This window comes from Hydra vulgaris, chromosome 12 (genome assembly GCF_038396675.1).
Source record: "Hydra vulgaris chromosome 12, alternate assembly HydraT2T_AEP".
NCBI lineage: Eukaryota > Metazoa > Cnidaria > Hydrozoa > Anthoathecata > Hydridae > Hydra > Hydra vulgaris.
In genome coordinates this window covers 73,730,134-73,745,236 of record NC_088931.1, presented here as the reverse complement: position 1 = coordinate 73,745,236, position 15,103 = coordinate 73,730,134, and the positions used below count along the sequence as shown (strand labels likewise).

General features: G+C 27.9%; 1 protein-coding gene across 2 annotated transcripts in view; it reads left to right on the top strand.

Annotated features, from left to right (window-relative positions):
• LOC100192269 (focal adhesion kinase 1) overlaps positions 1–8,797 on the top strand; it is a 124,096-nt gene extending 115,299 nt beyond the window's left edge. The window contains exons 22-27 of one of the 2 annotated variants that reach the window (XM_065814387.1): positions 5,209–5,388; positions 5,493–5,598; positions 5,698–5,756; positions 6,009–6,428; positions 6,544–6,603; positions 7,974–8,797. In XM_065814387.1, coding sequence (XP_065670459.1) covers positions 5,209–5,388; positions 5,493–5,598; positions 5,698–5,756; positions 6,009–6,428; positions 6,544–6,603; positions 7,974–8,174 — 1,026 coding nt within the window. In that variant the 3' untranslated portion in view covers positions 8,175–8,797. The remainder of the gene's footprint in view (positions 1–5,208; positions 5,389–5,492; positions 5,599–5,697; positions 5,757–6,008; positions 6,429–6,543; positions 6,604–7,973) is intronic. The other variant, XM_065814388.1, reaches the window with a different exon arrangement.
• Positions 8,798–15,103: the final 6,306 nt, after the last annotated feature.

The following is a 15,103-nucleotide window of genomic DNA, read 5'->3' as shown; positions in this document are numbered from 1 at the left end:
ATTTTTGTGGTTTGTATTTTGAATTGTGTTGATATACACATAAGGTAAAAATATCAGCTTATTTGATTAAGCCTTTTGTGACAGGTGACCTGTCACGAAAGGCTTTTTTTAGTTTTTATCTTTGCCATTCATCTTCCATGTGGATACTGCAGCTGTACAGTGACATGGTTAACCATTATGTTGCAATGTAATGGTATTTTGTTTTTGCATATTTCTAATAAGATGATTTTAAACCTGCCCAGTAATCACAGTATTTTTAGGCATAAATCATATGCCACCCATGCCTTGACCACAGAAACTGCCCCAGACCATCATAGTGGGCATCTGTTTTACAGTGGAGATGATGGATCTGGTGTTAAATCTCTGATTAGCAGGGCACCGGACATGTTGTACAAATGAAGAAAACTGGCTGAAAGTCGATTCATCAGAGAACATAACATTCTTCCAATTTTCTGCAGACTAGTCCTAGTACTTTTGAAAGAATGTCAATCTGTGTTTAACATTCTTCTTGATGAGCTTTGCTTAATTGGCAGGTCTGTACGATGACAAGGGAAAATCTACTAGCAATTGATGTCTTACAGTTCTTGAACTCACTGGGTTGCCTATACAAAAAAACCCGTTAAAATACAAAGTTACCCTGGAGTGTGCTCCGTCGTCAAAACAAAACAACAAAACAAAACAACTGTTTTTTTTGTTGTTTGTTGTTTTGTTTTTGTAAAAAACCTCCATACTTCCTTAGACGGTACTGTTTTTATACCGCTTTGTAATAATTTTGGTAGAAATAATTTTGGTATATAACTTAGTTCATCATTTGTTTACAAAATTGTCTAAAAGATTGGTCATAGAGGTTAATTGTCACATCAAGGAAGTTCACAACTTTCCTGTTACATATAGAGAAAGATTGCTATTTTTAAAAAATTTGTATGTTTTTTTATTGTCTCTATGAGGTGGCCATTAGCATTTAATTTAAATATATGTATATATATATATATAAATATATATAAATATATATATATATATATATATATATATATATATATATATATATATATATATATATATATATATATATATGTGTATGTATATATATATGTATGTATGTATGTATATATACATAAATGTATATATATATATATACATATATGTATATGTATATGTAATATGTATGTAATCCCGGGATTGAAAAACAGATACAACATCTATTTATAAAGCATTAAATAGAATAAAAACAGTACATTTAACTAAAAATATATTTATTAAATGAATTTAGTTTAATGTTAATTAAATTTCACATGTTAATTAATGTTAAAAAATTATATTAGAAATAAGGAGATATATTATGTTTTTTGTACTTCGAAATGCGACTTCAGGAAGCATAACGCGTCCATAGTTTGAAATTGAAATTAGTAGCAATGTTGGCTGTAAATAGGTTAGAATCTCGACGACATATTGCTTCAACCGTTGCTTTAATGGGAACTAAAGTTGTAATAATCTGATAATATTGTCACTTCATCATGTGACAGAGCTATAGAATTATCTTGCACTGGGTAAATATCAATTAATGATTTCTGTATACAATTTTTTACTTTGTAAAATCGTTTAAGCATTAACAGAAGGCTGCTCCACCATGTCTTGCAGTCCATTATTAAAGACAGTTGTTTTCCAAATTCAGCCTTAATATATTTTTGTAAGATGTCATTCTTGGTAGGTGATCGTCTAAATTTTAGTATTAGTTAGCGTACTTTTTTAATGAATGGCCCATAATGAACTTCATTTAGTTCAATTTTAGGTCTTACATTCTCATGATTATAGTTCAACAAATGTCCTCATTCTCGGATGAAATTCACTGTCAGAAAATTTATTGTTAAAATCTGGTTGATTTGCATCGAGTTCTCTCTTTTTATAAAGAACATCAATTACAGCAAGTTGTATGTCTTGGGCAAAACATAAATGTTGGTTAGCAGGCAGCAACCTGACAACTTTTTTTATAACCTTAGCTCCGTCAGTCATTATAGCCATAATGTCGCTGTGTAAATCAAGACTATGGTCTTTAAGTTTCTTTCTAATAGTTCAATGCACTTTTCTGCTGGTATTGAACCAGTTATTCGCACTAAACCTAAACTCCAGAACTGAGAGTTTTGTCCATAAACGTTAATATTCATGTAGCAACAATTTCAATGTGACGTCCATTCATCAAAAGACAAAGAAAATCTTTACTTTGATAAACTAAACCTAATCTTATTATTTTGCTGTACTCTACTATATGATTACAAATTGTGTTTACTGGCGTTGGTAGATTTCTGAATCCCGTAGCAGTTAGAGTGGCACGTAAGTCTGTTAAAGAATAAATCACATTAAATGAAAGCCCGTCAGAGTTGTTAAACGAGCAAGTGTAGCATGAAGCGTTTTATCTTCCCTTTCATAAATTGAAAAGTATTCTGTTAGTGGTTTAGATTTCTTTTTTGGTGGTTTATCTATAGTGCATTCTCCGGTAATATTAGGTTTGGTTAGAATTTCGACCTTCAAATTATGCACGAACAACATGTGTGTATGAAGTCCTTTTATTGAGCCACCACCAATTTTTAAAATCTTCTTGCAGTTTGGCAATTTACACATCACTGTTTGGCCTTTTTCATCCTATAGAAAATATTTCCAAAGTTACTTTTACTGAGTTACTTTTAATTGTAAAATCCACATACGACATGCTGATTTAATTTTTAATTTTAAGATTCTACATTATGAGAAACATGCATTTTTCCAGTTTAAAAAAACTGACAATAGTAACTAAGCTATTAAAAATTATTAACAATAGTAACTAAGCTATTAAAAAATCTAACTAATTTAACGCAAATATTTTAAAAGTGTTTACGTAAATAACTTTTTAAAAACAACGTAAATTTGTATTGTATAACAAATTATTATAAAATAAATAAACCGTAATATATAATGATACAAAGTGTGGGTATCGCAAGCAAGCTAATTATAACAATATTTTTCATTGCTTACAAATCTATTGTTTAAATCAGATGGTATTCAATTTTTAAATAGTGTATATGCTAACCAACGTGACAGTGCGATGATTTTCACTTTTGTTTTGCTCTAAATCGATCCCTTTCGATATCATATTTTATTGTACAACTGAAAATACAATACTTTTTACAATTTTATACTAAATGAAAATTATTTTATTGATACACAAAAATTGTTGTTATTTTTATATATTTTTTCATTACGCTTTGTTTTGTTCGATCTTATAGGGAATATATATATTTAAATAGATTTAATGTGGCGATGTGGCGCTACATTAACAGAAGGTTTGGCATGGGGCAGCAATCTTTTTGTTCATTTTTTTTTTTTTTCTTCTCTTTCTGAAGATGTCATATAAGTTAATGTAACAAAAATAGAGTTACAATTTATCTAAACACTCTATAGTAGATATGTGCAAAACTTACCAGGCAAGCACATAACTTGAGATAACTTTTGTATGAAAAGTCCAATTTCTTCCAAATTTTCACTGGAATGTCAAAAACTGATTAAAAAAATCTCAAAACAAATTAATTTTTACTAAATCTAAGCACTCTAATCTGAAAATTTCATTTAATTGAAATATGCACAGGCAAAAGTATCTGGACAGAAAAAAAAAATTTGAATCAGATTTTTTTTAAACATTTTATTTATTGAAAATGCTTTAATTTTAAGTAAATTGCTTTAATTCTTTGTCGGGAAGCCCGTAGCATTTATTACTGCTTGACAGCGACAAGGCATTGAGTCAATTTTTCAAGACATTAATGTCAATTTTTCCCCATTCTTGTTTCATAATTTTCAATAAATCATGTTTACTTGTTGGTTTTTGACTTGAAATTTGTTGATTAATGTGTTTCCATATTTATATGAGGTAGGATATTTTTGCAGGATAATGACCAAAAGTACACTTAAACCCTTGTGAAAGACTTTTCAAAACCAAAAAAATTTGATTAATGGAATGGCCTTAGCAAAGTCTTGACCTTAATTCTAGTGAACATCTATGAGATATATTTATTATGGGATTAATTGCGAATAAAATATTTTTTAAAGTACCGCAAAAACAAATATTTATTTGATTTGAATTTTTTTTTTTTTTACAATGGAGAATGTGTTTGACTAATACAAATAGCAATAATGGAAATAAATGTGAAAATCAAAATCATTGAAGCACAGACTAAAAACACAAGCTAAAAGAAGTCTCCCAACCTTATTTTGAGTTAATAAAGGCTAATGGTTTTTTGACAAAGAAAATTTGATTGAATAATATTTGATAGTCAGATTTCAAATTTTATCAAATTATGTTTTTGACTTGAGAAAATATAACAATTTTTTAACTTCCATTATTGAGGGAGTTCACACCTAATATAGTAATATTTTTTGAACTTTAACAAATTTTTTGATTAAATTTGAAATTGTTTGATAAATTATGGTGAAATTTGAATAAATTTTGATAATTCATGATGAAATTTATATAGCTTTTGATAAATTATGATGAAATTTGAATAAATTTTATAAATTATGATGCAATTTGAATTAAATTTTGATAAATTTTAATTAAGGTTAATATAGCACAGTTTTTTTTCAATTCTTCATTTTATGAAGGATTTGGTTTAAGACCATTTTGATGACTCACCTTTCATGACTCTTTAATAAAATCAATACATATTTAAAAAAATGCTTTACATGCCTTCTTTTCTTCCTGATTCTTTCCTCTATGGTGCTGTATATAGAGAGTGCACAAGTTTAAGATTTTTTTTCACTACACTAAAAACTTTACAGAGTTGTGCTTTCACCATAGCAAATATAAATCTGCAAAAAGAACTTTATAATATTTATAAATTTTTTATTTCAAAATATTCTAAACAAAACTTGTAGATATTACTTTGCTAAAATTTAGGAGCAATTTACAGTTTTAGCTTAAAATGGGTCTAAGAAATTATTTACAATACCAAAAAAAATAACAGCTTTATGCAAAATAATAAAGTTATTACTTGGTAGAGTGGCTTTTAGAATTAGTAATAGGTTGACATCGTTATTGGAATCTATTGAATCCACAAGCTTGACAAGATTGATCTGTATTTATGTTTTTCCAAGCTTCCTAAATTTAATTTAATAACATTGTCTATAAAAGCTTTTAGGAGTTTATTTTATTATTTTCACTGATAAAATAATTTTGATTAAAAGGATAATCAAAAGCAAGAATCAGATGACAAAAGTGGTTTTAGTTCTCTTAAAGAGGATGAAAAAATTAAAACAAAGCTTCTTGAGCAAAAACAACAAACAGAAGCTGATCGTGAGTGGTTAGAAAGTGAAGAAACCAAAAGTTTTTCAACAAATGAACAATCACAAAAAGAAACAGCTCTGGTTTGTTTTATTTATTGTTATTTTTTGAATAATGAAATTATATGTTAAAGAATAATAAATTATTACGTCTTCATTGTTTTTAAATTTTGAAAATGTACTTCTAGGTAGATGATGGAAAATCTATAAATAACTCTGATCAACTTGGGTATGATTTGTACAAAGAAGCATATGTAAATGATTTGATAGAACAAAAACTAAAAAAAAGTTCGTGTAAGTTTTATTGGTTTTTGCATTAATTATCCGTTTGAAAGTATTTGAGTATATTAAATATAAAACTAATGAAAATTTTTTTACTATTTTTTTATCTAGCCCTGTTACGAAGAAGCATACCACTGTATAATTTTGAAAAGAATACATCGACTACCTATGTGCGTTCATTTTTTTTATAATAAAGTTGTAATTTTTTTTGTTTTTGTTTGAGTGTTTTTTTGCTTTTTTATTTATCATGTTAAAGTTGGGTAGCTGCTACGACTATCCGTTGGTATGGAGGGGAGGCTACTCATCTTAAATTTTTGTTTTCTTTTTTCCACTATTAATCTTATAACTACTAAAGTAACCGCTTTAAATACTGCATCATTTTGTTTTAACTTACATGATTTATTATAACTAAATTTCTGTAGGTTCCATCACCATTAGCTCGTGAACAAAAAGTTGAAAACCCTAGAGTTTCAACATATGATCAGTTGCAAGATTCTTTAGTATCGTCTGATACAAAGACTAACTCTAGTACCTTCAGTAACTCTGCTTCCATTGTTAGTACCGCAGGGAAACATGATTTATATGCTATACCATTTAAACCCTCTGTTCGAAACAGTAAAATTGTAACACCTTCTGTAGGACCTTCACCAAATGTTACTACTGCACTTGACACTTCTGAGTTAATTCCCTCTTTAGAAGAATCCACTACTCACATTCAACAAAATATAAATATAGATGTAGAAAAGGTTTATTTGCATACAACAAATGTGGTGAAATCAGTCATTGAACTAAATACTGGTAGCCAACATGCCCAGCCTGAAGAGTTTGTAGACTTAGTAAAGGTATATATATTTCTTTTTATAAAAAACATTCAAGCTATTTCTTTTTGTTAAAATGTGCTTGATTGTATTTTGTTCGTATTTTACGAGGATCATTTTAACAGTTTTGTCATTTTAGGTGGTTGGTTTAAATTTACGTGATTTATTAGCTGAAGTAAATTTAATTACTTATAAAGAGGTACAAATTTTCTATTTACAAAAAGTATGCATTTAACTTGTTTTTACTAATAAAAAGAGATTATTTATAAAAAAGTTATATATTTACGGAGAGTTTCAACTTCATTTCATTATTTATAAAATAATTTCAAATTTTAATTTTTAAGTGGTACGCAATTCCATTTATAAAACGGTGTTGCAAAAAGTTTTACAGTATTTTGAGTGGTTTAACAAACTTTTAGTTTTAAATTTCCTGAGACGCAATTTTTGATGTGTCCTAATATCTGCCTGTATTAAGGGGTTTAAAGTGGGTCAAATAAGGAGGCCCACAAAGCAAGCTAAGGATTTTTTTTTTTTTTTGATTTAGCATTGCTCAAGTATTAACAGGGAAAAAGCCCTCAATGTCTTTGTATAGTTTAGGGCATCTAGGCACCTTTTTTGGGCTAAATATTACTGAAAACTTTTTTTTAAATCTCAAACTTGGTATTAACCCTTTAAGTGCGGCGAGTCACGATCGTGGCTTTTCCGTTAAAGTTAGGGGGAAACCATGGTAGTGGCTTTTAAAGTGATCTTCAAAACAATGACCTTTAGCTCTAAAATATTGGTTTTTATAATTTTTTTTATTTTTATTTTTGTTTGTTTTAGTTAAATTTTTCTAAACATTTTTTTATTTTATTACGCTGTCAAAGGTGAAAAGATGTCGCATAAAGATGTAGCTTTTGTGTAGTGGCTGTTTTTAGATCTGGTAACATGCCTTATGTCTTGTTTTTAGATCTGGCAACATGCACTTATCTCTTGTTTTTAGATCTTGTAAAATGCACTCATGTCTTGTTACTTGTGAAAAATGTTAACAGTTCAGTATTTCCATTTAACTTTTTGATGAATTATAATTAAGAAATACATATTTTTCGATCAATAATCTATAATATATATTATGTCAACATACAAATGAAAGTAACAGTTAAAAGTGTTACTATTGATATCTTTGATTTAGGTTATGATGTTAAAACAATGTTTCTTATTTTCCTTAGCTCAATATTATTACTAAAAAGTAGTTATAAGCCTAATTTTGTATTTTATTTAAATACTAAAATCCTAAATTTTTGTGTAAACAGCGCGTCGTTATTTCTTTAATAAGTAATGCCATAATATCTTAAAGTAATAATCCAAGAATTATTAGCTGTTTACAAACGAGCCGCTGCCTAGGAGTTCGCTAGTTAAGAATTATTGATTAATTTATTTACTAAATTTATTTGTGTTGCGTTTTAAATGTTAAATAAAATATCTTATGTAGTGCATAAATTAAGAACAATATTTTTATTTCGAAAGAAATTCTCTGTATTTCTGACTCTGATTTATATCATATATATTGATTCTTGTTATTTATAATAGATTGAGATGGCACGAAAAGTTCTCTCTTCTGATATGGCAGAATTGGTTAATAGAATGAAAATTGCACAGAAGTACGCTGACACAACAGTAGATCAGCAGAATAGAAAGAATATGCTTGCAGCAGCTCATGCTCTTGCTCTTGATGCCAAAAACTTATACGATGTTATTTCAAAACTGCAAAACTCACAACATGTGAGTTGACAATAAAATCATTTTTTAAATTATTGAATAAAGATTTACAAAGTTAGGAATACGATCCCATAAAGAGACATTCTTCAGTGACGTAGCCTAAAATTTTCACATGAATATAGTTTTTATTATTGAATAGTATAGGATATAAAATATGACATTTTTTTGTCTCGGTTGAAATTAGAAATTTTTTTTTTGAAAAAATTCTGATGGCTGAGTAAAATTAAATTTGCATTTTTGTTATTTTCTAATAATAACTATAATTATAATATTATTTATTGTTATCGTTTTTTTTTTTTTTTCTTTTTCATATATATTATTTGCTTTAAAAATTTTTAAATATTTTTTTTAAACTTCTTTTCTTCTGTTATTTTATAAAAATAATTTTGACAGGTATATAAATAAATCAGAGATCTTTTTTTGATAAATCTGCTTAACTTTTTTTTTTTCTCTCTACAAATTACTTTTGAAAGAATTTTCAACTTTTATATTTGTATCATATTTATAATTTTTCCTCTGTTTATATACTAAACCATTTGCCTCATGAAAATGTTGTTCAAAAATTTATTGTAAATATACTTAAAATTAATTGTATGCTGCATTTCTTCGAACTGAAATAAATGGGTTTTCTAAAAGCTAATTTTTTTGAATAACGCTATTTGCAAAAGATATTTTCAAGAATAACTTTTGGTAAATTTGAAGAAAGTTTTACTTATAATTAATTTATATATTATATGTAGTAATTTATTATTGTTAAAGCGTAAACTTTTAGAAGTAGTAATTTATTTAGTTTAATAATCTACACGTCGTATAATTACGTTTTCTAGACAATCTTCCCGCTGAATTCTATTCTTAGTTTTTAAATATCTTGTACAGATTTATAGGAAAGGACATAATAATGTTGCAGGAATTATCATACAACAGTAACATTAAAGTTGCAGGTATTACCATACAATAGTAGCAATAAAGTTGCAGGAATTATCATTCAACAGTAAAACTAAAGTTGCAGGAGTTACTATACAACAGTAACAATAAAGTTGCAGGAATTATCGTACAACAATATCAATAAAGATATTGGAGTTAGATTTTAATAGTGTTGTGACCAACACTAAAAATTGTAACTAACTTAACTAAAAAAACCGTAACTAAAATTACCCAACTAACTTTTTAGTCTAACTAAAATTAGTCGACTAACTTTTTAGTCTCACTAAATTTAGTCGACTAACTTTTTAGTCTAACTAAAATTAGTCGACTAACTTTTTAGTCTAACTAAATTTAGTCGACTAGTTTTAGTTAGACTAAAAAGTTAGTCGACTAAATTTAGTTACGCTAAAAAGTTAGTCGGCTAACTTTTTAGCGTAAATAAATTAGTCGACTAACTTTTTAGTCTAACTAAATTTAGTGGACTAACTTTTTAGTCTAACTAAATTTAGTCGACTAACTTTTTAGTCTAACTAAAATTAGTCGACTAACTTTTTAGTCTAACTAAATTTAGTCAACTAACTTTTTAGCGTAACTAAAATTAGTCGACTAACTTTTTAGCGTAAATAAATTAGTCGACTAACTTTTTAGCGTAACTAAATTTAGTCGACTAACTTTTTAGTCTAACTAAATTTAGTCGACTAACTTTTTAGCGTAACTAAATTTAGTCGACTAAATTTTTAGCGTAACTAAAATTAGTCGATTAAAACAAGCTTCAGTACTAAAAACTGAATAACCTATGAAGCCATGAATATTTCACACACGATGGCACATTATTGTGGCGGTTGAATGTCCCAAATATGGTTCATAGGGGCACGTCAAATCAAATTCGTAACGTATTAAATCAACTTTGATTATTAGAATTTTGTCCCAGCTCTGAGACAACTACCAATGCGGTTGTTGCAACTGTTTATTAACACCCAATGGGCACGGAATCTAAAAAAGGCACCCTTTGAACGTTTAATTAACATTCTGCAGTTTAATTTAACGTCTAATTCGGGGTTGGGATAGCCAACTTGTTGGGGGTATTTTTGTTCTCACGCTCCAATCACCGCAATTTTTTTGAGAAACATTTTCATTTGACTTAACAACATTCTTGATTTTTTTTTGACTTAATTAATTATTTTTTTTGACTTAATTAATTAATTTTTTTGACTTAATTAATTAATTTGACTTAACAACATTCGCACGATGCCTAAAAGTGTCATATCTGAAACATCAAAAAAATCCTGCCCACGCCGCTGGTAAAGCAATATACGAAAAATAAAATTTTCGCAAGAATCACAAGCGAAAAGAAACTTGCTAATCGATTCATTTCGAAAGAAGATTTTTGAAACCTACCGAAAGGACTCAGTTAAAAAATAATATCAGTTTTTTACTTCATAAAAATTTGCATGCGCGATAATTGACACTTATGAGTAATGAGCTTTTAATTACTTAGTTCATTGAACGGATTTTTTTAAATGGAACATTTTAATCTTGTTTTTATGACGAATTTCAAGTTTTCTTCCGTAAGTGACCGTTCTTCAAGTGGATTTATCGAAAATTTTCCTTTCGAAATAAATTTTTTGATCATTATTTGAAAAAACAAACTAGTAAAAATTTAATATGTTGCTATACTGAAGATAAAGTTTCATTACAAACAGTTTGATATATACAGATATTTTATTTTCACATTTCTTGCAGTTAGGCGAATAAACTTCCTTTATAGATTTCGAAACGTAGTTATTAAAAGCGCTCATTTCTCAAGTGCTACTTCCGAAAGTGAAACTTTTGGAAGTTTTGGAAGAGCATTATTTGAAATAGCAACTTGCGAAAGTCTAATTTTCAGAAGTATTATTTGCGAAAGTTACTTTGACATATTTTAATGCTTCTATATATTCGTTACGAATAAAAATAAATACTAATTGACAATTAGTATTTATTTTTATTCGTAACGAATATATAGAAGCATTAAAATTTGTCAAAGTAACTTTCGCAAATAATATAGTATTACAATTAGTAATTGTATATACCCTTTTGAAAGATTTTTTTACAGAAATCTTTGAAACCTTTCGGTTAACAACCCTATTTCAAAGGCCTAAAATAGCAACATAGGAAAAATTATCCCAGATAAGTAACATTCCTAAAATTGGATTTTATTATACATTGCCTATAAATTTTCATTTTCATATTAGTGATATATAGTATTGGAGCCAGCGAGAAGGGAAGGTGGTGTTGGGGGTATGACACTCACTATCTATTACCATGGAACTATAAGAGATGGACGTGCAACCTATTGTTTTACATCAAAGAGGCCGCAGAAATTAGCGAGCCATGCGAGTTTCCGACAAACTCTAAATTTTCACCCGTCAACAAAAAAATCTATTAAAATGGCTGCCCTTAGTTTTTAAACAGAAACTCTGATCACGTGGTATTAGTTTAAATTTTATAGCATTTGTTTAATAAGACTGTTCAGGATAAGTAACTACTTCACGTGTTGACAAATTACTAAACAAATTACACCAAGGAAAAGGAAATCAGTTGTCGGCACGAACAGATTTTCATCATTTTTCCAAGATAAACATTTGTAAATTTGGGAACTTTTTTCGTGTAAACAAAGTTCCATCAATAATAAAATAGATCTGTAAAGATAATTTTAAAATGACTAAAAAAAGTAAAGCGAAAAGTAAAAATGCTTAAATAAAATTTTTAGTCAAGGTCTGGTTTCATGCAACTCCTTGGTCCTTCATTCACCAGCCTTAGTTTTGTGTATTTTTTGAGTATTATTTCCGATATGTCGCCATTTTTTGCCTCGACTACTCTATAAGCTCCATAATATATATTCCACTGAGCATTGTTTTTTAGTAGGTGTATTTTCTAATGGGCTTTTTTATAACTCGTTTGATAATGCAAAACCTTTTAAAAAGTTATTCAAGTTAGTCAAGGCAGATAATAACCCATTTGTTTTTGTCAAATAAAAATTAGTTTATATATAGCTGGTAAATCATGCTATGTTAATATTAAATACTTAGTTATTCTTGCGGTTTGCCATAAATTGGCTTTGCTAAATTCTTTAAAACTGTGACAAATTATTTTTTTCTTTATTGTATTTATATTCATTTTATGTATGAGTTATTTATCCGTAACTGTATATATTTCTGTTGTTAAACATAAAAATAAAAAATTCTATAACATTCATAAACAATAAGTCTACAGCAATGTAGTAGATGGTGTAGTTCCCTGGACATGAAACCAATATTCTCTAAGTAGCTAAAAACTAGTTGATATTTTGTATTATTTGTTATATCTCTAGTTATACATGTACTAAAGTAGTTAAGTAAATGATCTCAATTTCTATATTATTATCAGTGTTATTTCTTAAAATATAAGGAATATCTAGCTATATAAAATTAAACTTAAAATCTGATTCTATTGTAGCCATTCTTGACGATTTTTTTATTATTCAAATAAACATATGTAACTTATATCATTGTATAGAGCTTGACTTGACTTAAAAAACGAGGGGTCATTCGGCCTTTGAAGTTAAGCGGATCTAAAGTTATTGAATTTTTTGTAGCGCAATAATTGATGATTTTTTGACGAAAGGTATAGGGCTTGAGTATGGAAAATTTGCATTGTTATGGCACCGAAAATTTGCATTATGTCACGCAAAATCAAAACAAAAAACGTCATAAAATATGCGAAGGAAGATAGTTATATATATATACATAGTTTCTATATACAAATCCTTAGAACCTATTCTTCAAGAAAACATAAATAAATACTTGTTATAAAAAGAGGAAAGAGTAAACTTGCAATTTCCACCTGGACACTTTTAAAAAACACTTTTTTTTTTCTATAAAAATAAACCTTGAAGTTTTGAAACGCTAAGAACTAAAAATTTATGTATAAAAGTTAAAAAGTGTGCACATTCCATTTGATTCGTCATCCCTTTTTTAATGTATACGGAAAGTTTTATAAAAATTGGATGTGTTTTGGTACTAAGGAATCCTAACCTCTAAAAGCTTTGTTTTAAAAAAATGTTCCCGTTTCGAGCTTTTTTCTTAAAAGTGGTCTTAAGATATGGATAAAATTTAAATGAAGCCATATAAACCATAGTACTTTCTATATATGACTGGAAAGAGGTTGAGTAACACTAATTGATGCAAAAAACCTTAAGGTGTTTGCTTAAGCACACAAAAAGATATAAGAGAGTAAAGTTCATGAAAGTTACGTGTTTTTTTTCAAACGTCAAATGTTTTTCGTTGAGCCGTGGAATCGCTATCTATTGCTGTTATCTTGAATAACCAAAAGGAAGTTGATGTAACTGGTTAGACGAGACCAAAAGTTTTCGACGAATCCGACAGACTTTATAATTTAATTTCTATTGTTTAAAACAAAAGATTTGTAACAATGCGCAATGAGCATGGTTCGCAAAAAAAAAAAAAAAAAATAGGTTGCAAGTCCATCTCTTATAGGCCATGCTATTACCGATATTTAGTTTGATCATCCGCCAAATTAAGATGTTATTATAATTATTAGCAAATCTCAGCAATCGATATATATATTCTTATACTCAGCAAGTATAATTTTTAATCGGCAATTATTCTTACGGCAGTTTTCAACTTACCACCTCCCCCCCCCCCTTCCCCTGAATACTAGCGAATATACTTAGTCTCTAAATATTTAATTTCATATAAGCGATAAGAAGTACCAATTTATTAACGCTAACTTCCATCATTTTTCTCAACAAGCTTGAAATTTAATGCGAAAGCTTATATATGCAACGTTATCATTACATTCATAATTAAAACTTTATCATTTTCTCATTTTTTCAACGTACGGACAAATAAGCACAGAATTGCGCTTAAATTGGTTGGCGTATTTAGGTTATGTTTGTTACATTTTAAGTACATTTAAGCTTCGGCAATTTATTTATTCTAAAATGCATACCAAATGTTAAACGTATTAATAGATTTTTCAAAATGCAAAACATTTAATAGCATTTACCGAGAGGCTCATCGTCCGCATTTAAAAATGCAACTTCCGCAATTAAATCGTGTAAAACTGTAAAATAAACATTCTGTTAAATGGGAGCGGTCGCTTTATCAAACCAGAAATTTTCTTATCACTTTTTAATTACATAAAAAATGCAGAATATCTATCATTTTAAAGTACATTTTCACTTTTTGTTAAAAAAAAATTAAGTTACGATATATTTTTCCCAAAATAGTTTTTTTTTTTTTGTATCAAAAATTTAATTTTTAGTCGTATATAAACTCATTTAATTATATTAAATATGGCTGTATACTAGGCAGCAGCAATTTTTGGCTTTAAATTGCTTCAAGCTGGAGTAGATAGTTTGTTAGAAAATAAGAGTTTTAGCGTGAAAAGTAAGATCTAAAGTTAACTAGAAGCAATCTTATTTAAAAAGTAAGTTTGAAATATCAACTTAAATGAACCGCATTTAAGACGCCATTTTTTGTAGAATTATAAAGAAAAGGTAAGGTTAATGAAATCATTCATTATGAAATATAAACTTGGGTGGGTCATAATTAATACATGAAAATGTAAAATACATTTACAAATGTAAAAAAACTTAAATTTAAGTAACATAGAATCGGGAAGACTTGCTACGTTCATATTTTGCACTTAGTTTTATAGTCTAATTAAGCAATTGGTTTTTCTAAAAACAAAATTGAAAATCGGATAATGATACTTTGCAAAAAATTGCGATAATTGTAGCCTGGAAACATAAAAGCCCTCAAGTTTCTGGGGTCCCCCCCTGTCCCAAACATGAGAGCAACAACTTTAAAAAATCATTTTTTAAACATGTTGCAACCTTGTTTGATTGTTTTTAAAACAAAACAGTTCAAGTTCTAAATTTAAGAGTTTTTATTTAAGAACAATAAAATAAATTCAAAAATAATTATTACAACAAGATATTTCCGTATTACATTGATTAAATTGCACCAATT